The sequence below is a fragment of the Notamacropus eugenii genome, chromosome 5, assembly GCF_028372415.1.
Source record: "Notamacropus eugenii isolate mMacEug1 chromosome 5, mMacEug1.pri_v2, whole genome shotgun sequence".
Classification (NCBI taxonomy): Eukaryota; Metazoa; Chordata; class Mammalia; order Diprotodontia; family Macropodidae; genus Notamacropus; species Notamacropus eugenii.
Genome location: NC_092876.1, coordinates 10,966,049 through 10,987,715, shown reverse-complemented (window position 1 = coordinate 10,987,715; position 21,667 = coordinate 10,966,049). Strand labels below are relative to the sequence as shown.

Genomic DNA, 21,667 nt, shown 5'->3' with positions numbered 1-21,667 from the left:
AAGTCCTCACTATTTATTCATCTTCCTGTGTCCATCACTTCTGCCAGGAGATAGGTAGGCACATTTATAACTGGATGCCTTCGATGATGATTGGTCACTCCATTCAACAGAGTTCTTGCATCTTTCAGAGTTGTTTGAACTTAAAATATTTCAGTATTTTATGATCTATTCTCCTGGTTCTGCTCACTTCACTCACTAGCAAATCATGCAGGTCTTCCAAGATTTTAATGAAATTCCCGTACCTAATGCAAGAGCAAGAACATGGTCAGTGTTTAACAAATGTGTTTTAAATTGAATATCTCTCCTGTTCTCTTGACATGAACTTACTTCTCCCTTCAAATGGGTCACTTCAGGGAAAATTTAATACTTAGGATAAATAGTCTTTGAAACCTCTTCCAACTCTGACATTTTACAACCTAGATTAACTCTGCAGGACATCCATTTTGGGCTTTTCTCCCAAAACACTTCCCCTCAACCCATCCTTGTTTCTTACCTGATTTGGCATAGGTCAATATAATGACATCATTATCCTTGACCACAAACTCTTCTAGACAAGATCTGAGGTCGTCTATATGGAAACTAATGGGAAATAATATCGCCTTGTGAGAAATGATTCATTTGGGACCCCATTCTATTCGAATCAATATTAATCACCTAGATATTTTACATTTATAGGGATAATTAAATAAGAGAGATTCTCACACCAGGCCTTTATAATGGGCCTCAAACTTGAACGTTATCTTAGTACTTGTTTGCCAAGTTATGAGCAACTTAAGCAACGAAAAGAATCCTGAGAAAGATATCTCCATCCAGTTTTGTTCAAATTGCATGTCCAAAGTCGGCCTGGGTGGACTGCCTTGAGTTTTGGGAAAGTGTCCAAACTTATTTTTGTACCTCTAGGCCACCCTCTCTTGTCAAGCATGCACAGATGATCCACTTATGACCATCTTTTGACCTCTTTGTCAGTAGAAATACTTCATGCTTAGCCCAACCTGTGACCTCTCCTGTGTACATGTCATTTTGGGCCCACAAGAGAAAGGTGTACCAACCAATGGGATTCTGTACTTCACCATGACTCTTTGGCATATTTGGTTATGAATATCTGAGGTCCACATCATTAGAGGGGACCATGGATCTTTTAATAAAGTGCCATTGGTTTAGAAGTCTGCCCCTGTGGTTTCCCTTGCAGATTGGGCAATTGTAATCTCAACACCCTCAAACTATATATATTCTGATATCATGTCTGTGTAGCAAGCTGTTTTAGATTTCTGAACTTTCTTCTTCATATTCTCACCTGAATGCTCCCTGCTGACACTTCTGTCCTCAACATCTTGTTAAGAGTGGTCCAGCCTCTGGCAACATTTGGAAACACATTGTTTTAATCCAACCAGTATTCTATCCACAGGGCAGAAAGTATGATAACTTATTGTTGTGTGCCTTAGCAAAGTGACCCAAAATTGAATTTGTCAGAGCAACAAAAGTACCGTGAACTTTGATACCCAGGAAATTTTTGCAAGAAAATGATGGGCAAGGTTATCTAAATAGTACACAAACTACGTCTTCAAATAACTTCTTGATTTGCTATACAGGTAACTTCATTCTTTAAAATGCAAAGGAGCCAACAAGAGGATGCTCTGTCCTCACTTCAAGTCACATAAAGAGGAACTAGTTGCTGGAAAGGAACTGATGAGAACAAAAGAGAGAAATCACCACTTCTGACTAAATTTTGTGAGGAAGGAGATGGAATGTGCACTTAGTGTGCATCAAGTCAAAAGTATTTGAGGGGTTCAAAAGAAAGATGGATGAGATCTAGTGGATGATAGGGAAAATCAAGTAAAGAGATATGGGATATGCTGAAGAATGATGTGGTGATAAAAAGTATCCAATCTACAATTAGAGAAACTGAGGCAGAATTCTGAGCCATAGGTACTTTACGGAATGGTGCATGGTCATGTCTAATGAAGTACACCTCAGATTTTCTTCAAGATCTGAGATGTGCCCCTCCCTCTAGGGTCCTACTTTTATAGGAGGTAAATATCTAGACATACAAGAACAGCTATACCAAATATGGAAGAATCCATTGGTTTAAATGATGCACAGCATAAGACAGTCACAACAATATGTCAGAAAGGTAACAGGTTGTGTGACACATGAGGCACCTCCACTAAGGGATTGTAAGGTGCTCATCTGCTCATGCTGGACAAGAGAAAATGGTACAGAGGCACAAAAACAAAATTGATGGCTGATGAGTCCAGGCTGGGACTCACCTGAGCTCTCCCCAAAACTGCTCCAAATGCATTTTAAAATTGACTCTGGGGAGGCGGAGCCAAGATGGCAGAGTAGAAAGTCACACATATGCTAGCTCTTACCCTACAGCCCATAAAATACCTGTAAAGAAGAACTCTCAACAAATTCTAGAGCAGCAGAAGTCGCAGAGCAACAGAGTGGAGGAGATTTCTATCTGAGAGAGAGCTGGAAGACCAATGGGAAAGGTCTGTCACACACCAGACATGGAGCAGAGCCCAGCCCTGCTTTGGCCACGTGGCACAGAAAGGAACAAATTCAAGCAGGCTTCAGGGACAGAATCTCCAGCTCAGGGCAGATCCCTCAACCCACAGGTGCCAAAGGTCAGTGAGAGGGTCTTTTTGGCTGGCAGAGAGGGGAGCAGGGTGTCCCCATAACTCAGACCTTCTCAAGTGGCATCAGTAGACAGAGCAGCAGATGGGTCTCCCAAAGCAGGCAGTAGCCCTCATCCATTGTTTAAGGTCTCATCGTAAACCTCCTGGGAGAACTGAGCCCTGTGTGGAGGCTCCATACTCTCCTGAGCAGCTGATCTTAATCTCACCCTGAATAGCAGTCCTGGCTTTGCCTAAAACCCCTGAGGCTTAGGAGCAACTCATCTGAATCTCAGCTCCCAGTGCTGGCTTGGTGAAACTGGAGGTGAGGTGGTTGTGGAGAGGTAACTGGCTGGGAAAATGCCAAAAAGAGGGGGGAAAAATAAGACCATAGAAGGTTACTTTCTTGGGGAACAGGTGTCTCCCCCCATCCTTTCAGGATGAGGAAGAACAAGGCTTACAGTAACAGGAAGTTAAGGCCTCTGCCTCCAAGGTCTCCAAAGGTAACTTAAACTGAACTCAGGCAATAGAAGACCTTAAAAAACAAGTTAGCCTCTTACTAAAGGAGAACCAAAAAAATGCTGAGGAAAATAACAGCTTTAAAAAGAGGCTAACTCAATTGGAAAAAGAGGTCCAAAAAGCCAATGAGAAGAAGGAAATTTTAAAAGCAGAATTAGCCAAATGAAGGAGAAGGTTCAAAATCTCACTGAACAAAAATAATTCCTTGAAAGAGAGTTCAGGGAAATGAATGACTATGAGTTAAACCAAGCAGTTAGTAAACAAAACCAAAAATTTGAAAAATAGAAGATAATATGAAACATCTCATTGGAAAAACAACTGACCTGGAGAATAGATCCAGGAGAGACAATTTAAAAATTATGGGACTACCTGAAAGCCATGATCAAAAAAGAGCCTGGACATCATCTTTCATGAAATTATCAATGAAAACTGCCCTGATATTCTAGAACCAGAGGGCAAAATAAGTATTCAGGGAATCCACTGATCACTGCCTGAAACAGATCCAAAAAGAGAAACTCCTAGGAACATTGTGGCCAAATTCCAAAGTTCCCAGGTGAAGGAGAAAATATTGCAAGCAGTTAGAAAGAAACAATTCAAGTATTGTGGAAATACAATCAGATAACACAAGATCTAGCAGCTTCTACATTAAGGGATCGAAGGGCATGGAATAGGATATTCCAGAAGTCAAAGGAACTAGGACTAAAACCAAGAATCACCTACCCAGCAAAACTGAGTATAATACTTCAGGGGAGAAAATGGTCTTTCAATGAAATAGAGGACTTTCAAGCATTCTTGATGAAAAGACCAGAGCTGAAAAGAAAATTTGACTTTCAAACACAAGAATGAAGAGAAGCATGAAAAGATAAACAGCAAAGAGAAGTCATAAGGGACTTACTAAAGTTGAACTGTTTACATTCCTACATGGAAAGAAAATATTTGTAACTCTTGAAACTTCTCAGTATCTAGGTAGTGGGTGGGATTACACACAAACACATGCACACACACAGAGAGACAGAGAGCACAGAGTGAATTGAATAGGATGGGATCATATCTTTAAAAAATGGAATTAAGCGGTGAGAGAGAAATATATTGGGAGGAGAAAGGGAGAAATGGAATAGGGCAAATTATCTCTCATAAAAGAGGCAAGCAAAAGAGTTTTTAGTGGAGGGAAAAAGAAGGGAGGTGAGAGAAAAACATGGAGTTTACTCTCATCACATTCCACTAAAGGAAGGAATAAAATGCACACTCATTTTGGTATGAAAACCTATCTAACAATACAGGAAAGTGGGGGAGAAGGGCATAAGCAGGGTTGGGGGGAGGATAGAAGGGAGGGCAATGGGAGGATGGAGCAATTTGAAGTCAACACCCTTGGGGAGGGACAAGATTAAAAGACAGAACAGAAGCAATGGGGGCAGGATAGGATGGAGGGAAATATAGTTAGTCTTACAGAACACGACTATTATGGAAGTTATTTGCAAAACTACACAGATATGGCCTATATTGAATTGCTTGCCTTCCAAAGGGAATGGGAGGGGAGGGAGGGATGAAGAGAAGTTGGAACTCAAAGTTTTAGGAACAACTGTCGAGTACTGTTCTTGCACTAGGAAATAAGAAATACAGGTAAAGGTGTTGGGACTGGAAGCTCAATTCCGTGTGGACAGTCTCGGGCAGGTAAAAGTGGGACTTCTAAATCTTAGAGTCTTACGAGGCCCTCCATGAACAGCGGGGGTTCGAGAAGGTCAGACTGAGCTAGCTCGGCTAGCTCGGGTATTTCCGCCTCTCCCTCGGAGATACCTGATGGGTGGAGTCTCCCTGCCCTCGAGGTCGTCCCGGATTGGAGCACACCTAGTTACCTAACAGCACGGTATTGAGATGCAAACTGTGTGGCTGAAGATTAAGTAGGACTGAGGAAGCCTAAAAGCTCTCTTAGCACGTGTGGAGCCAAAGAGAAAAGTAGGGCTCCGCTTCTTTTTTTTCCTTTCTCCCCTCCCCCTCTCTCCCCTCTTGTACTTCTACTTCCATTCCCTTAAGCTTAGCCTTCTTAGGAAATCTCCCCCTCTTCGTCCTAAGAAAGAAGATCCCCTGCACTTGTAACCGAAACCCTGTAATAAAGCTCAACCCCTGTTTGACTCTGGAACGTCCTTTCTCTCATACGTGCATCCGGCGTGGCCAGCCGAAGACCTGGACAGGTAAGAAAGACACGGGTAGCCCAATACAGGCCTCTAGGCTTGGCAGTTGTCGCCCCAACAGGGATTGGGAGCGTAGATAATCCTGGGTGCTTTTGGGGTACACCCGGAAGGGGCTGTGAAAGAAGCGAGTCCCAAATCCTAGATTCGGAAGGAGAGAAAGGGGAGAGAAGCTTCCCAAACCCCTGGGAAAAGGGCAGGCATGAGGAATCAATTGCCAGTAATAAAGCCAGAGGAACAGGAGGTCTGGGCTGAGAAACTTCACAGGGAAGGCAGGGAGGCGGGGGTCACAATAGAGTTAAACGACCTCCGAGAATTTTGTAAGGAAGGGCCGGAGAGGCCAGGGCGGGATTGGAATAAGAGTGGAAGCGGAGAGAGGGGAGGGGAGGACCTTGGCGAGCAGAACTCTGGCGAGCAGAAAGTTAAGGAGTGTAGAGAAAAAATAGGTTCGGAGCTCCATCTAGAGGATGGGAAAGGCGAGGCAGGGGAGAATACGCCGTGCCTTCCCTCCGCGCCTCCTTATAACCTGCTCCATTGGTCAGACAGTTCAGGGCCACAGTCCAGTTTGGAAAAAGGAATAAGAAAGGCTATAGAGAATGGAGAAGATGTAGGGACATTTCCTGTGTTAGAAATAGCGGACCCCAGTGTCCCCGGTGGGGTTCGGAGGAGCCACATACCTATAGAATGGAAGAGAGTGGCGACTCTTAAAGAGGCTTGTACCAAGCATGGCCCTAATTCACCCTTTGTTATAGCCATGCTTGAAACTCTCAGCGGTCAGTTCGTTCTGACTCCTAATGACTGGAAGAGCTTAGCCAGAGCCTGCCTTACCCCTGGGCAGAAAGAAATAAGTACAGGGAGGTGCCAGGATCAGCTTCCCATAGCTATTGCCCTTCCCTTAAGGCACTGGAAGCTCAAAGAAAGCCAGAGACCAGTGTGGGGAATAGGAGGGTGCCAAAATACCTTAGAGACAATGCACCCAGTAAAGTGGGAGGCAGAGGATCGCCAAAGGACCGTATGGCCATTGGTGATTCCAGGACTTAGTTTTAACATCTGGGGCAGGGACATTATGAGCCGCCTCGGGATGAAGCTATCAAATTTTTAGTAAGGGCCATTGCAGTTGCACTGGAGTCCCCACCCTTGAATTGGAAGTCAGACACCCCGATTTGGGCCTTGACTCCAGAAAAACTCCAGGCACTACAACTATTGGTTAAGGAGCAATTAGCACCCTGGAATGCTCCTGTGTTTGTTAAAAAGAAAAAATCTGGGAAAGTCAGGTTCCTTACAGATGTTAATGAAGCATTTTGTAAGCACCTGGCAGCAGCTATACCTAAGTAAAGAGCCAGTATGCATTCTTATCAATCTTACCTTAAAGGCGATCCTCGCTAAACAAAGAAGGGGAAAAGGTCGCCTAATACAATCAGAGCTAAGATCAAGAGGCCTAACACAATCAGAGCTTGATACAGCTGTGTATACACACAATTTTTTGCATATCTCAAGAAACTCACATACTACTCCAGCTATGAGACATTTTGTGACTTTTCCAAGACAACCCCGCAAGGAAAGTAATACCCAGGCTGGATATAAAGACACATGGGCCATGGTAAAGGATATGGCCTCAGGGAAATGGAAAGGTCCGTATAAGATACTAATATGGGGTCCAGGGTATGTTTGTGTCTCCACAGGAAAAGGTGATGCGTGGATTCCCATTAGAAGGATCCGTAGGTGGGAACCGAGGTCGGAGACGACGGAGACGCAGGAGGCAGAGACCCCGGAGAGCCCAGAGACCCCGGAGAAGGATCATACACCACCTGAGCCTGCTGCTGACAGCTTTAACCTTGCTGCCCAGAGAGGAAGCAGCCCTCATCACAACCGCAGACACTGCTGCTGACAGTTTCCCATCTAGGCATCCTTTTTTCGCCAGCTGAATGAGGACTTTGATATCACAAACCCAGGACACTTGGGTGGGGAGGAGGTGACCAATTTTCCACCTGTATAGATCCATTTGCAAGATTAAGGGAGTGGTGACGTGTAAGGCGCCTACACCAGCTGCTTCTCTTAAAATATGCTTTGGGATTTTAGTTGATTGCACTTCCCCTGTTGTAACTCAGCCATTTAGTTTCATCTTTGTTTTATTTGATGCCTCCCTTTGTCAGTTGTGCTAGCTGCAGATTTCTGTGTGAATGAAGTCTTGTTGTAAGGTACTCATATGCTAAAGGCCTTCCTTAATCCACTCAGCCTCCAGCCACTGTTTGCTCTAGAGCCAGGTGCGCTCCGCGCATAACAAAGAAGGGGATATGTTGGGACTGGAAGCTCAATTCCGTGTGGACAGTCTCGGGCAGGTAAAAGTGGGACTTCTAAATCTTAGAGTCTTACGAGGCCCTCCATGAACAGCGGGGGTTCGAGAAGGTCAGACCGAGCTAGCTCGGCTAGCTCGGGTATTTCCGCCTCTCCCTCGGAGATACCTGATGGGTGGAGTCTCCCTGCCCTCGAGGTCGTCCCGGATTGGAGCACACCTAGTTACCTAACAGCACGGTATTGAGATGCAAACTGTGTGGCTGAAGATTAAGTAGGATTGAGGAAGCCTAGAAGCTCTCTTAGCACGTGTGGAGCCAAAGAGAAAAGTAGGGCTCCGCTTCTTTTCTTTCCTCTCTCCCCTCCCCCTCTCTCCCCTCTTGTACTTCTACTTCCATTCCCTTAAGCTTAGCCTTCTTAGGAAATCTCCCCCTCTTCGTCCTAAGAAAGAAGATCCCCTGCACTTGTAACCGAAACCCTGTAATAAAGCTCAACCCCTGTTTGACTCTGGAACGTCCTTTCTCTCATACGTGCATCCGGCGTGGCCAGCCGAAGACCTGGACAGGTAAGAAAGACTCGGGTAGCCCAATACAGGCCTCTAGGCTTGGCATAAAGGGGTATAAAAAGTTATCTGGCCCTACAGGACAAAAGAGAAGATGGGGACAAGGGAAGGAAGGGATGATAGAAGAGAGAGCAGATTGGTGATAGGGGCAATTAGAATGCTCGGTGTTTTGGGGTGGAGGGAGGGGACAAATGGGGAGAAAATTTGGAACCCAAAATTTTGTGAAAATGAATGTTAAAAGTTAAATTAATTAATTTTAAAAAACACACACTTGAAGCCAAGAGACACAGAGTCAAAATACAGGGCTGATGCAAAATCTATTATGTTTCAAATGAGGTTTAAAAAAGAGCAGAAGTGGTTGTCTTGATCTCAAACAAAGTAAAAGCAAAAGCATGTCTAATTCAAAGACATGTTCTTCAGTTTTTTCAGTGATCTGCCACTATGTTTGTCCCCATTTAAGGTCATCAAGATACTGGAGCAATTTGGCATTTCCTTCTCCAACTGCTTATACTGGTGAGGAAACTGAGGCAAACAGGGTGAAGTGAACTGCCCATGGTCACACAGCCATTAAGTATCTGAGGTCAGATTTGAACTCTGGAGGATGAGTCTACTTGTTTCCAAGCCCAGTGCTCCACCTCCTGTAACGCCAAGCTGCCCTAAAAAGGAAACTACATTTTACTTAACAGTACCATAAACAGTGAATACAAATGACACCATAAACAGTCAACACTAAAAAATATATGCTCCAAACGCCATAGCATCCAAATTCTAAAAGGAAAATAAAATAGTTACAGGAGGAAATAGACAGGAAAACTATACTAATGGATGGCCTTAACTTTCCCAAGTTTTCTCTAAGACTAGATAAATTTAACTATAAAATAAATAAAGAAGTGGAGGAGATGAACAGAATTTTAGAAAAAAATAGACATGGCTGACCTCTGGAGAAACCTGAATGGAAATAGAAACGCATATCAATTTCCCTCACCTGTACGTGGCACTCTCACAATAACTGACCATTTATCAGGCTATAGAATCCTCACAACCAAATGAGAAAAAAGAAAAAAATGTTAAATGCATCCTTTTGAAATCATAATACAATGAAAATTACATTCAACAAATATTCATAGAAAGGTAGATTAAAATTACTTGGAAACTAAATAAATAATTTAATACAAAAGAATGAGTGGGTCAAAGAACAAATGATAATATCAACAGAGAATTTCGTTAAACAGAATGACATCAGTGAGAAAGTGTACAAAAGTTTATGGGATACAGCCAAAGCAGTACCTAAGGTGAAATTTGTATCTTCATATATTGTGTACAGCAATAAAAAGAGGAAGAGAAGAGTGAATTGAGCATGCTACTAAATGAAATAGAAAAAGGATTAATGTCAAGTTCCCAATTTTAGGACAATTTGAAAATCTTGAAAATCAAAGGAGAGATCATCCTTTATAAAGATGATAAAATTAGAAACTGGCTTTCTGGGAAAAGATTGTAAAATCGGCAAACCACTTGTGAATGTTATTCTTAAAATAGAAAATAAAGTTACCAGTATCAAAAATGAAGAGTGAATGCACCACTGATGAAGATAAAATTAAAGGAATTTAAAAGGATGATGTTTAACAAAATATGAATTGCCCAAATTAAACTGAAGAAGTAATCAAGTATTTAAAGAACCTTATTTTGAAAAAAAAAATTGATCAATCCATCCATGCGCTTCCTAATAAAAAAAATTCTCTAGGATCACATAGATTCATCAGTGAATTCTATCCAACATTTAATGACAAAAAGTCCAATACTAATTAAGCTGTTTAGAAAAATACTCAAAGAAGGAATTCAATGAAATTGCATTTATGATGCAAAATATGGTGCAGATACTTAAAAAAGGAGTAGTAAAATCAGAGAACAAAAAACTCAATCCAATTTAAATAATGAATAATGGTTGGATTTTTAACTCAAATACTAGCAATAAGATTACAGAAATTAATCTCCAAAATCTTCCACCAAGACCAGGTAGGATATATAAAAGGAAATCAGGGCTAGTTCAATATTAGAAAAACTATCAGTACGATTGACCATTTCAATAACAAAACCAACAGAAATAATTTGATTATCTCAATTCAGGTAGGAAAGCCTTTTGTGAAAAAACAACACTCATTTCTATTAAAAACACTAGAAAGAAAGGAATAGATGGAGCTTTCCTTAAAATATTAAGTATTATATACTTAACACTATAAGTACTGATATGCTAGAAGCCTTCCCTGTAAGACCAGGGTTGACACAAACACGCCCATTATCACCATTATTATTCTTTCTAGTATACTATATGTACTAGAAATGCTGGTTATAGCAAGAATAGAATAAAATGTAATGGAAGGAATGAGAACAGGCATTATGGAAAGCAAACCAATCCCCTTGCAGATGATGTGATGGTAGGGTTAAAGACTCATCTACAAAAACTAGTTAAAATAATAAACAACTTCTCTGAGGATATAAAACAAAGCTATGTAAATCATCAGCCTTTCCACCTATTAAAAATCTAGTCTACAAGGAAGTGATATCAAGAGAAATGCCATTGATTGTAATTGTGCACAAGATGAAATACTGTGGAGTTTAGTTGCCAAGGCAAACTAAGAAGATATAGGTACTCAACAACAAAAAGATTTTAACACAAAATAGGATGGAAAAAATGGAGAAACCTTAATTGTTCAGGGGAAGAATGAGCCAAAATGATAAAAATGAAATTTCAGCTTAAATTAATTTATTTATTCTGTGACAGTTGGATCAAATTAAAGAAAATTACTTCATGGAGCTAATAAAAATAATAATAGAAAATTTGACTTTAAGAAAAAAAGGTCATGAATATGTAGGGAATCTGAAAAAAAATTGTGAGGGAATGTGGTCTAACCACACCAGATCTCAAACTGTATTAAAAAGCAGTAATCATGAAAACAATCTGGTTCTGGCTAAGAAATAGATAGATTCATCAGTGGAATAGATTTGGTACACAATTAACAACAGTAATTTGGTCTTTTACAAACCCAAAGGTCCAAGCTTTTGGAACAAGTAGTTATTTAAAAATAAGTGCTGAAAAAACTAGAAAACAGTTTGGCAGAAACTAGGTTTCCACCAACATTGCAAAATGAATAACAAAATAAGGTCAAAATGATTATATGGTTTAGACATGAAGGGGTACACAATCTAATTGAAAGAAGGTGTAAAATTTTACCTCTCATGTCTGTGCATAATGGAAGAATTTATGATTAAACAAGAGACAGAGAGCATTACAAGATTTAATATGGGTAAATTTGACTATATTAAATTTTTTAAGTTTTTTCCAGAAAAAAACCAACACAGGAAAGATTAAGAGGAAAGCAGAAAACTGGGACAAAATTTTACAGCAAGTTTTTCTGATAGCAGCTTCCTTTCTCAAGTACATAGACAATTTAGTCAAATTGATAAGAATATCCAACATTCTTCAGCTGATATTCTAGGAAAATGAACAGGCAGTTTTCAGAAGAAGAAATCAATACTATCCATTTTCATATGAAAAATACTCAAAATCACTATTGATTAGAGAAGTGCACATTATAGACTCTGAGGTATCACCCTACAGCTAGATCAACTAAAATGAAACAAAAAAAGAAAATGACAACAATTAAAGAGGACGTAGGAAAACTGGAATACTATTAAACTGTTGATTGAGTTATGAACTGATTCAACCATTCTAGAAAGCAATTTGAAACTATTCTTAAAGGACTATGAACTGACTATTTATATCTTTTGACCCAGAAATACCACTGCTAATTCTACACCCCAAGGAGATTAAAGAAAAAGAAAAAGGACCTAAATGTACTCAAATGTTTATAGTTCTCTTCTTGAGGTGGAAAAGCATTGGAAATGGAGGGGAATGCCTTGAGGTAGGGAATAGTTCCGTATGTTGCAGTAGATGAATATGATGGAGTATTTTTGTGCCACAAGAAATGATTTGCACAGTGGTTGAAGAAAAGCCTGGAAGACTTTTATGAACTAAATCAAAGTGAAGTAAGCAGAACTAGGAGAGCATTGCACAAAGTACCAGCAATATTGTATGATGATCAATGGCGAAAGACAGCTACTTTGATCAAATCAGTGACCCAAGACAATTCTAAAGGACTAATAATGAAAAATCCTATCTACTCTCTCAGAAAGAAGTGATAAACTCCGGATGTAGATCAAAGAAAACTATTTTTACTTTATTTTTCTTGGGTGTTTTGAGGATGCTTTCTTTTGTATCATCGAAATAGACAACATGGGCATATGTTTTTCATGAGTTCACATATATAATCTCTATTAAACTGCTTCACTTATCAAGGAAGGGATCAAGAATGAAAGGTAAGGAGAGAATTTTTTAATCTATGTTTTTAAAAAAATTACTGTTAAGCTTTCTTATTTGTGAAATATTTAATGAAATACATGAAAATATAATGGGAAAAAAAAACCTCAAAAAAAGAAGAAGTTCAGTGATAAAATGAATCTTTTAATGGAAGTTCAAGAGCCATGGCTTCATATAGATGAATTTGCCATGCAATTCCTGGCCTACACAATTGATTCTGTGAATAGGGCTTTGGGAAATGGGTGCCGCCATCTGGTGGAGATACATCTCAGAACTTTCTTTCCTCCTCTTCCCATATTCCATCCTCCCTTTTGTTTTCTGTTTTGAGAATTGGGTCTATCTATGGTTACTTGTGGTAGCAAGGCAAGCAATGGCTAAAGATCTTTGATTATTTTTCCTATTTCTTGGCAGAAACTGATATTCAATAAATTCTGACCTTGACAAATCTCTTATTAACCATGCTATAGACATGACTGTAAAGCACAAAATAAAACTGAAGTTTTTCCTTTGAATTTGCAGGTGATAAAATGTTGTACAGTATGTATTTCAAAAGTTACTAGTCTTCTCAAAGAGCTCATCTTCTCATTGCGGAAGACAACAGAGTTATGAAGGCCTATCACATGAGAAGAACTGCTTATTTTTTCAGATTCAGCACTAATGGCAAGGCCCCATAATCCTTAAGAGGAAATGAGAATGCTGACCCATGGAAACAATCAGTCATGATGAGAAGGTAGCAAGTATTCAGAAATAATTGGGAATTTTAGGTGCCCTATTGTAAAAATATGTATGAAAGTTCAGTGACCAGTCAGTAAGAAAAAAGAAGAAGGTAGTCAATGGAAATAGGATTGGAGATGGTCTCTGGGCTGAAGGGAAATGAATTCTCACTGGGCATCTGTAGCCAGAACACTTCCAGTACATCCAGATAGGGCCTGCCATAGTCTTCTGACAGAGAGAAAGAGACAGAAACAGATAGAGACAGAGAGAAAGATATGTCAATTGTAGCTACAATCATTAGGTCTTGTATGTAAACTAACAAAATGTCAGTTAATAACACTGAGAAGTCTATAGAAAGGAAGTGCTACAAGGGATTCTCTTCAGGAAGTTCTCTCCACAAGGTAAAAGAGGAATGCTTTGACTCTTGGTTGGGATGTGCAACTGAAGTAATAGAGGAGTAGAGGGAACAAAGGGACAGTATCAGAAGTTTCCTGGAAAGCCTCCGTGATATTGAGTTTGACTTCAACAATTTGCAGAACATTCAGCATTCTGATATCCATGTTGGAAAGCTTACATAGGAAGAACATGCAATTTTCAGATAAAGGCTCAAATGAACAGGAATATTTTGGTCAATTCCTCAAAACTCACTTAAATAGTAAAATCATTATTTTGTGTATGTATATATACATATATATATATTTAATTTATATATTTAATAAAACCACTTGGAACGTCTTCCATTAAAAATAGAATGCTGGTCAAAGGAATAGTGACTGATTGACCCAAGTGGCCGGTTGGTTGGAGAATGACAGCAATTGATCTGGACATTTGTGCATGATTATTAAAAAGGATACTCTATTCGATATCTCAATTGATGACAATGAGGAAGTTCAAGATAAGAATTATGGATATACAAAGAGTTCAGCTATGGATGTAACAAATTTTGATTTCAGATACTTCCACAGGAAAACACTAGCAAAGCCAGTTGACAGACTTTCCCAGATTCATTAGATTTCACCTCAGGAGTTCAGAGTAAGCCTTAAACATGATGACATACTTTGAATCTGCTGGGACAAAGAATTTTGTGACCAGAGGTCATTTCATTCATTATATATAAATATATAAATACATAAATAATATATAAATATTGTATGATTATAAATAAAATAATATAAAAATATAAATATAAATATAAATCTATACAAATATAAAGCATATAAATGCCTTTACCCAAATGCAGCAAATGCAAGAGAAACAGTGACACTTGGGATGGCCTGCTAAGACTTCTGGGAACTAAAGTTCCTGAAAACAAATAGATCTCCTTAAAAGAGTAAATGCATGATAGGTTGCTGAATTACCCTTTCCTCCCATCCATGGGTAAATACTGTGCTCTCTAATATGCAGCATAGGTATAATAAAGATGTTGATCACTTTTTATTCTGTTCTCTAGTAGTGTATTCGGAGCCTCTTGTGTGACTTGCTGTGTTCAGCAAAAGTGTGGAAAGACACTTATCTCTAGGGCTCCTACCCACCCTTTCTCATTATGCTTCCTTGGCTGAGATCCATTATATAGTCAGGTAGGACTGAATGGTTGGACATTTTGTTGTCTTTCATGACAGAAAAGGAAACATTCTTTATCACTAAGTTTATTTCTTCTTCCTTCAACATTGTTCCCAGGAAACGACAAATCTTACCCACATTTCTCCCCATATTCTGTGTAAAGACCGCACAACGTAAGAGAAAGCAGTGATAGAAAAAACTACAATTAACAAGGAAGAATCTAAGTGAGAAGAAATCAGGGGATAAGGTTGTGATAGGAGTAAGAACAGGAAAAGGGAGAGAGGAGGATGAACACAGGAAATGAAATAAATAGAAAAGGAAGAAGGATAGAAACTAGAATTAGAAGGAAAGGGGCAAAGGCAGAAGACTTCAAGGGCTATTGGAAAGGAGGGAAGAGAGGAAGAAGAGGAAGAGGAAGAGCAGCTGAAGTGGAAGGAGAAAAAAGAGTTAAGAAGAACTGGATGGAAGAAAGAAGAGTAGGTAACACATCATCACAGATTGATTAAGCACCTATAGTGTTCGACACTGAGAATAAAATGAAAAACAAAATGGTTTTTAATATGATGGAACTTAAATTCTGAAAGGAATCAGTATAACATTTTGTATACATTTTAGTAATCAAATTGTAAACAAAATAAGAATAATTTTGAAGAGGGCACATTAGCAGCTGAGGAGATCAGGAAGAGTCTCCTGTATGAGAGAGAATTGTGCATGATGGTAGAAGCAATGGAGGAAACAAGATCAGCAGCTTTTTCTGGGAACCTGACTGTGAGACAGAAAACTATAGGAAGAGATTTGAGAATGTTAAAAGAAAAAGGGAGTGCTGGACTTTTCTTCAGTAATGAAGAGTTTCTTCATTAAAAAGAGTTTCTTAAGTACTTTGAATGCTTCTGGGAACAGAAATTCAAAACACCAACTACCCTTTCCTGGCATGCCAGGCCAATTTCAAAATAAGGGAAAGACAATCCTTATAGAAGCATTTTTCTTTAAAAAGGATGATCTAGTGGCAAAACCAAGATGGTGGAGTAGAAGGAGAGACCTGCTACATCCCTTCATCCAAACCCCTCAAAAAAATTGTGAAAAATTACAGTAAACAAATTTTAGAGCAGCAGAAGCCACAAAATGACAGACTGAACCAAATTTCCAACTCAAGAAAATGTGGAAAGTTGATAGGAGGGGTCTATCATACCTGACTGAGAGTGGAGCACAGTTTGGTATGAACTGTGTCAACATGGATGGAGCAGGAACCAGCCTTAGGGACTGAATCACTGCCAGCAGCTTCAGTTTGCAGACTTCAAAACCCACAAAAACCACACAGTTTCTCGGGTCAGTGGGAAGAGTCTCTCAAGTGGCTATAAGGGGAGTGTGGTCAAGTCCTACCCTCAGTTTGAACCCCAGCAACTGCCATGGACTAAGCCACTGCTGCTGCAGCCAGTGCAGAATAGGAGATTGCTTCCAGAGCCCCTCACTTAACAAAAAGCACAAAAGTCAAGTAATTGGATGGGAAAATGAGCAAAAATAAGATAAAGAAACACACTTGATAAAAAATTTTCATACATCATTGGTGACAAGGAAGATCAAAACATACAACCAGAAAAAAAGACAACAAAGCTAAAGCTCCTGCATCCAAAACCTCCAAGAAATTTGTGAATTTGATTCAGGCCCTGAAAGACTTCAAAAAAGATTTTGAAAATCAACTAAGAGAACTAGAGGAAAAATTGGGAAGAGAAATGAGAGTGATTCAAGAAAACCACAAAAATTGAGTCAACAACTTGCTAAAAGAAACCCTCAAAATGCTGAAGGAAAAATACCTTTTAAATTAGATTAACCCAAATGTCAAAAAGAGATCCAAAAAGCCAATGAGGAGAAAAATACCTTAAAAAGCATAATAGGCCAAATGGAAAAAGAGGTTAAAAGTTCACTGAGGAAAACAATTCATTAAAAATCTGAATGGAAGCTAATGACCTCAGGAGAAGTCAAGAAATTATCAAAGAAAAATGAAAAGAATGTAACAATGGAAGACAATGTGAAATATTTCATTGGAAAAACAACTAACCTGGAAAATGGATCCAGGAGAAAGCCATGATTGATTGACAAAAAAAAAAAAAAAAAAAGAGCTTAACTATCATCTTTCAAGAAATTATCAAGGAAAACTGTACTGATATTCTAGAACCAGAGGGTGAAATAGAAATGGAAAGATTCCAATAAACCACTGCTAAAAGAGATCTCAGAAGGAAAAACCCTTAGGAATATTATAGCCAAATTCTAGGGTTCCCAGGCCAAAGAGAAACTAATACAGCCAGTTTAAAAAAAGACACCTCAAGTACTGTGAGAACACAATCAGGAGAACACAGAATTTAACAGCTTCCACAACAAGAGATGAGAAGAATTGGAATATGATATTCCAGAGGTCAAAGGAGGTAGTATTAAATCAAGGTAGTATTAAATCAAGTAGTAAATTGAATTAAAGAATCACTACCCAGCAAAACTGACTATAATACTTCAGAGGAAAATGGAATTTAAATAAAATAGAGAACTTCTTCCATTCCTGTTGAAAAGACAAGAGGTGAATAGAAAATTTGACTTTCAAATAAAAGAAACAAGAGAAGCATGAGAAAGTGTGCACGCATCCCACTCCATGGTGGAGACTCCTTGTTTCCCACAAGCTGCCTTTGACCATCCCTTTTACCTTTCCTTTATCCTCAGGTGTATCTCATGCCATGATGCAGATTTTCATAAAGACTTTGAGGGGGAAGACCATCACCCCTGAGGTCAAACCATCAGATACTATTGAAAATGTCAAAACCAAGATACCAGATAAGGAAGGTATTCCCCCTGATCAACAAAGATTGATTTTTGCTGGGAAGCAACTGGAAGGTGGATGTACTTTTTCTGACTACAACATTCAGAAGGAATCTACCCTTCATCTTCTTCTGAGGCTTCATGGTGGTGCCAAGAATAGAAAGAAGTCTTACACCACTCCCAAAAATAACAAGCATGAAAGAAAGAAGGTTAACCTTCGTCTTCTGAAGTACCATAAGGTTGATGAGATTGGCAAGATTAGCCACCTTCGACGAGAGTGCCCTTCTGATGAATATGGTGCTGGAGTCTTACAGCTAGCCATTTTGATAGACATTATTGTGGCAAATGTTGTCTTAATCTACTGATTCAACAAGCCAGAAGACAAGTAAATGTGTATGTGTTAATAAAAAAGAACAATTATAAAAAATCAAAAAGCGAGAAGCATGGAAAAGTAAGCAGGAAAGAGAAACCATAAGGGACTTATGAAATTTGAACTGTTTACATTCCTCTGTGGAAAAGTGATATTTGTAACTCAGGAGACATTTTTCAGTATTAGGATAGGTTGAGGGAATATGTGTATGTATACACACACACACACACACACACATATGTGTATACATATATTATATATATATATATATACATGTATGGACAGAGACAGAGAGTTATACAGAAACATACAGAGACATAGGGCATAGGGTGAGCTGAATATGAAGGGATGATATTTAAAAAAGAAAATTAAGTGTTGAGAGGAATGTCCTAGGAGAAAGAGAAAGGGAAAGGTAAAATGTAGTAAATCATCTCACATAAAACAGGGAAGATAGAGCTTTTACAAAGGGGGGAAGGAGGGAAAGGTGAGAGGGAATAAGTGAACCTTCCTTTCATCAGATTTGGCTTAAGGAGAGAATAACAAGAACAATCAATTGGGTATGGGAGTTGATCTTACCATAGAGGAAAGCAGAGGGGAATGCAAAAGGAAAGGGGGGGATAACAGAAGGGATGGCGTGTTAGCAGACAGGGTATGTATAAGGAATTGAATGGTGAAAACTGAATACAAATAATTTTTTTTTAAAAAAATAAGAAAGTGCATATTAAAGTATGAAAAATAAATGGAATGGGTTAGCTTAGCCATAGTTTACCCCTTATTGCCACATTATAGAGAAATGAGATTACAGTTAAAGCAATGAAATTAAAGGGTAATTGGCTGTCCTTTTGGATGTTCTGGCTGGCACATAGTTCTTAAGGCAAGCAAGATTGCTAACCATGTGGTTAATCAGGCTCACATAACAAAATTTCAACAGTGTCATGGTAGGATCAATTCATTTTTTTGCTAGTAGAGATTCCCTAGAATGCTTGTAGGAAGCATTATTGATGGTTCAGTTATTCCAGATTGTCTGACTCTTCATGACCCCTTTGGAGTTTTCTTAATAAAGATACTAAAGTGGCTTGTCATTTGCCTCTCCCTATTATTTTACAGATGAGGAAACTGCAGGTAACAGGGTTAAATGACTGGTTAAGTGTAGGAAGCAAAGAATGAATCAGTAGGTAGGGAGAATTAAGATGAGAAAGGCTATGTATTGTGGAAGATGACATCAAGGGCATAAGTGAGGAAGTATATGGCAAGAAGAAACATCAATTCTTCATTTGAGATTAAAGTAAAGGGGGGGGGTGCTCGGGGTCAGGGCCTGAGCCCCCTGGATCCCCTTGACCCACAGGCCTCTAATCTGTGGGCCCTGAAGGAAGGAGACCAGAGACAAGATGATGCAAGCAACAACCCTTTATTCAGCTGAGGGTTAGGGTTTATAAAGGCTGTATCCATCAATCACATACATGCTGAGCTCATCCCATTACTTCACCATCTCATGACTATTCCACATCCTTACACCAGCAGTAAGGAAGGAAGCTTATCTTGTTCCTGCAGCTAGTTCCTGGGTTCCCAGGCTCACTTGTAACTTTACTGTACAGAGCATCAGTATCTGCAGGAACATCAGGTTCCAGGGTCACACAGAGCTTCTGCCAGGGTGTACGTCAGCACCGTTCCCACGGGAACAGGCTTTGCCTCTGACTTGCACCCCCTGGGACCCTCTGGGACCCTTATGGGGGCTGGAAATAATACCAAGGGATTTTTTAGATGCAGAGGAGCGAAAAAAGGAAAGCTTATGGCAAGTGGCTTGCATTTTTCCAGTAAATTACAAAGCTAAGTCTCTTGCTTGACAGTAAGGGATTAGTGAAGGGGAAAGCTTAAGGAGAAAAGTCTCTATGAAGAGTGCCCTAAAGAATCAGTTATCAAAGAATAAAAGAATTTTGACGCTGTAATGAGAGATGAATTGGAATTACATACCATGTATTTCTAGGAAGCAAAAGATGAAAACGAAACCTGACTCGTGTCTGGTAATCCATAAATGACAACAGGACAAGGGCTCATGGGATTTGAGAGTAGAGGACAGTCTAATATCGACTGGTAAATGATAAGTTCAGGATAGGGAAGAGTAGAAATACAAACTGGAGCAAGACTGATGACCTTTTAGAGATCATATAGGTGGAAAGACTTAAGACCCCAACTAAGGGGGAGGATACATTTAGAGGGAATGAGGCATAGTGAATGAGGAATATATTATGATAGGATATTTTGAGTGAATTAAGGAACTTGAGAAGAGAAGGAGAAAGGAAGAAGAGGAAAACATATATTTTCCAAAGAAAGAGAAGAAAAGTAAGTGGAGAAAAGAAAGAAAATGTGAAAGATGAGTACTCCCAGAAAGAAATGAAAGTAAAAGACCAAAGGAGTCCAGGAGAGGAAAAAAGGGGGTTTTGCTAACTAGAAATGATGGGAAGACAGAGCAAAATTGCCTGCAACAATGATTAAAAATTTAAGCAGAGGGAACTGCAATTTACATATATACATGCATAGGCATATGTGTGTATCTATGTACATATGTGTGCATATACATGTACATGTGTGTGTATATACCTGTGTATACATACATATATTTTGTCCATATTGGTCAGCCCCAAAAGAGTTTATCTTTAAGAGAAGGCCTTAATGAATGAATTGGTCTTCTCTTTGATTGACAAAAGTTGATTTGTTAGTGAGAAAGCTATCAAATTGTACCTAAGTGATTGTATTTATTTAATGCTTACTCTGAAATGAAATTTATTAAATTAACTTTATTCTGCTTTTCATTAGCCTCTATGTTTATTATGTTTCCTTCTAAAGTATTTTGTATTTATGGAATTATACTCAAAAGTTAAAACATTCCATCTCCTTTCTTCCATTTCGTTGGATATATGGGCAATACAAGGAGTACTTTACCAAAAATTTCTCTGTTCTAGTGTTTTGCAAGGCAAAGGCACATAAAAGCAGTGAGATGGAGACAGAAAGTAGGAAAGATATGAAAAGGAGAGGGTAGAATCTAAGGAGAGTGAATCGACCAATTCAAGGGAAAGGTAGAAGAAAAAAGCTGACAAGGGTAAAGTAAGATGAAGATGAGGGGAAGAAAAGATGAAGATGAGGTGAATGAAAGGGAAGATTGAGCACCTACATGCAGAAGTTCCTCATAAGTCAAGATTAGGAAGTTGTCATTCTCTCTCAGGGACAGCCAGCCACAGATGTGGTCAAACCAAGATCTATATGGGACTGCAGAGGCAGAAGGAAAGAGAGGTCCCTTGACCATGCATGTTCCTGCATTTATACGTTCAATAATACCTCGTTCATTCACCAAATATTGCTCAGGGGCTACTCAGACACAAAGTTTTGATTGATGCTGACACTGATCAGGTTTTTGTGACAAAATATAAAGATGAGAACATATCTCTATAGCTGCAAAGGATCTCTAAAGCCATACAGCCTAACAATATTTTACAGATTGGGAAACTGAGGGACAGATAGGTAAAATTATTTGTCCAGGTTTTCAGAGTCAATAAATGGCATATGGATTACCAGAGTGACATTTTGATATGTCATGTTAAATGTGGGAAATGGAAAGAAAAACAAGAGACAACTCCACCCTCATGGATCTGGGTTCGAGATGGGGGCAGGACTGAG

The 21,667-nt window shown here is 39.2% G+C and overlaps 1 protein-coding gene and 1 long non-coding RNA gene across 2 annotated transcripts in view; one reads left to right on the top strand and one right to left on the bottom strand.

Moving 5' to 3' along the window:
- Positions 1 to 8,483: 8,483 nt before the first annotated feature.
- The window catches only part of LOC140503333 (uncharacterized), a 56,091-nt gene continuing 42,907 nt past the window's right edge, over positions 8,484 to 21,667 (bottom strand). The window contains exon 3 of the long non-coding RNA XR_011966774.1: positions 8,484 to 8,830. This is a non-coding gene — a long non-coding RNA (uncharacterized lncRNA). The remainder of the gene's footprint in view (positions 8,831 to 21,667) is intronic.
- LOC140503330 (ubiquitin-ribosomal protein eS31 fusion protein-like) lies at positions 17,544 to 17,990 on the top strand. The gene has a single exon (XM_072607215.1). It carries the CDS (start codon positions 17,544 to 17,546, stop codon positions 17,988 to 17,990), a length of 447 nt encoding a protein of 148 aa, XP_072463316.1.